This window comes from Octopus sinensis, unplaced genomic scaffold (assembly GCF_006345805.1).
Source record: "Octopus sinensis unplaced genomic scaffold, ASM634580v1 Contig07101, whole genome shotgun sequence".
NCBI lineage: Eukaryota > Metazoa > Mollusca > Cephalopoda > Octopoda > Octopodidae > Octopus > Octopus sinensis.
In genome coordinates, this window is record NW_021829832.1 from 354,024 (window position 1) to 356,204 (window position 2,181).

The 2,181-nt window shown below is 37.6% G+C and overlaps 1 protein-coding gene across 1 annotated transcript; it reads right to left on the reverse strand.

Moving 5' to 3' along the window:
* LOC115227723 (SCAN domain-containing protein 3-like) lies at positions 1 to 1,338 on the reverse strand. The gene is made up of 3 exons (XM_029798468.1): positions 1,053 to 1,338; positions 777 to 920; positions 1 to 395 (listed from the first exon to the last, which is right to left on the reverse strand). Exons 1-3 carry the CDS (start codon positions 1,336 to 1,338, stop codon positions 1 to 3), a joined length of 825 nt encoding a protein of 274 aa, XP_029654328.1.
* Between the last annotated feature and the right edge of the window lie 843 nt (positions 1,339 to 2,181).

Genomic DNA, 2,181 nt, shown 5'->3' on the forward strand with positions numbered 1-2,181 from the left:
TCAATGAGAACAATGACGTTGTATGAATTTAGAAACAAGTTCTTCTACACTTGGCTTTATGTTCTTAAGACGAAGCCGTAGATCTCCTCTCTCAGCAACGTCTAAACGGTTTCGACTTTTGGTAACGAGTTGAGATACAACGCTAAAGCTTCTCTCAGCCAAGTAAGAAGTAGGAAAAGCGATAAAAAATAATTTAGCTTTCTCCCATAACACATGATATTTATCAGGAATATCCGCCTGTAGCCAAAAATCTTGACATGACTTTTGTTTGAGTGTTTGTTTCAATTCCCAATCATTTTTCAATACAATTAGTTCCAGTTGATAACAAGATTCAACGTCGTCGATATCTTGAAAAGAATCTATGATCCATTCCGGAACTTCTAGTTCGCAGAAATCTTTGATTAAATGTTTCAAGATTGATTAAATGTTCAACATAGTTTTCGAGATTATCTTCAGAAAGTAGATTTTTAAGATTGTCGAGACGTGGAAATTGGCTTAACTCCTTTCTACCAATATTTCTACAAAACAAGGATAGCATTAAAATAAAAGTAGTAATGAGTGACTTTGCCTAAATTAAAATAGTATGAGAAAAATTAACGAATACCTTTATTAAGTTAATATCGGCGAATTGTAGTTGTACGTTAAGTACATTAAACTTAGCAAAAATGTCAGCTAAATAAGCAACATCATGTTTAATAGATTCTATAGTTCTGAACCAAGATGAGAGTTCAAACATTTGAGGAATTCAACCACAGTGTCAAAAAGAGAGAATATACGTCCCAAACAGTCATCCTTTGATAGCCATCTTACTTCTGAATGCATTAAAAGTCGTAAAAAATCTTCATCATTATCGACACAAAGCTGGTAAAAAAGACGTGAATTCAACGAGTTTGATTTAATTTTGTTAATAGAAGAAATAACTGTATTAAGAGAAGAATATAATCAAGCAGTTGTGTTTTTAGCAACTAAATGCTGCCGATTGGTCGCAAGATGAATAGTCAGTACAGTTGGTACGTGTTATTTTAGGAAAGCCATTAAACCACGATAGCAACCGATCATGGAAGGTGTCCCATCAGTTGCACAGGCAACTATATTCGTTATTGGTATATTTTTGAGAATCAAAAATTCGTTAACTTTGTCGAACATTGATTTCCCTTTAGTATTGGTTTCTAGCATTCGTGCAAAAAGTAATTCCTGCATAATCCGGCCATCTTTGACAAAACGTACATATGCAAGTAATAAAGAGTCATTTCCAGAAAGTATTGACTCATCTAACTGTAGACTAAAATGCGTATTTTTCAATATCGAACACAAACTGTTTTCTACGTCGAATGCCATGTCATCGATACGTCTCTCTACCGTGTTGTTACTCAGTGGAATTGACTTAATGATATTCTGATAAGGTTGGTGCATAACCCTTGTCAGTACTTCGCGAATTGATGGAATTATAAGTTGTTCGCCAATTGTGTGGGGTTAGTTAGTTAGTTATGTTACCCCGGCTTCACTAACACGTAGGAAGCCGGATGCAATCAGGTAGCGAGACGCGAAGATCGGGCGCTCCCAGAGATCCCGAATCCCAATAGGCGGAGACAAGTGAGGCGGTCCAGGACAGGGGAAGAGGTCTTCAGGGGTGAAGGAACGGTATGTTTCGAAGATGGGTGGACGATGTCCCGAGCGAATCTGAGCAAGCTGGACACGGAGATATCTGCCGAGTGATTGCTCTGAGGAGTGGACCGGCGGGAGGGGAGAGTTGAGAAGTTTGTTGTTTTTAAGCATCCTGATTGCACGAGAGGAGATGTAGTCATGGATTAGTTTATTCGCAGTTTTCCCATTGTTGGTTGAGAGTATTTTTGAAAGACATCTACATTGATCGGCCAGAGTAGAAATGATGTGGCTTTTGTTTTCTGGAATAGAGATTTTGTGACTCGGATGAGAAAAGTCTTGTATTTCCTGTAGAATTGGAGTCCTCTCATCGTCAAATGGTCTTCGACCGGAAGGATACAAGATTCCCAATGAAGATGATCGATGGGAGTGGATGCAAGCAGCCAATTATCGTCTTACTAATCTCATCTATAAGACGTTACTAAGAAAATATAGTAATTGTGTGGGGTTTACAAGATTTAGCGATGAGTAAAGCAATATTATATGATAAAATAAGACCATCATCTTTTTATGATTAGC

Excerpts from the sequence above, each read along its gene's own strand:
- LOC115227723 (XM_029798468.1), bottom strand. The coding sequence starts at position 1,338 with ATGGCATTCGACGTAGAAAACAGTTTGTGTTCGATATTGAAAAATACG. Across the intron at positions 921-1,052 it reads TGGGACACCTTCCATGATCG|TTATTTCTTCTATTAACAAA; the intron begins GTTGCTATCGTG and ends CTCTTAATACAG. Across the intron at positions 396-776 it reads AAAGGATGACTGTTTGGGAC|ATTTCTGCGAACTAGAAGTT; the intron begins GTATATTCTCTC and ends ATTTAATCAAAG.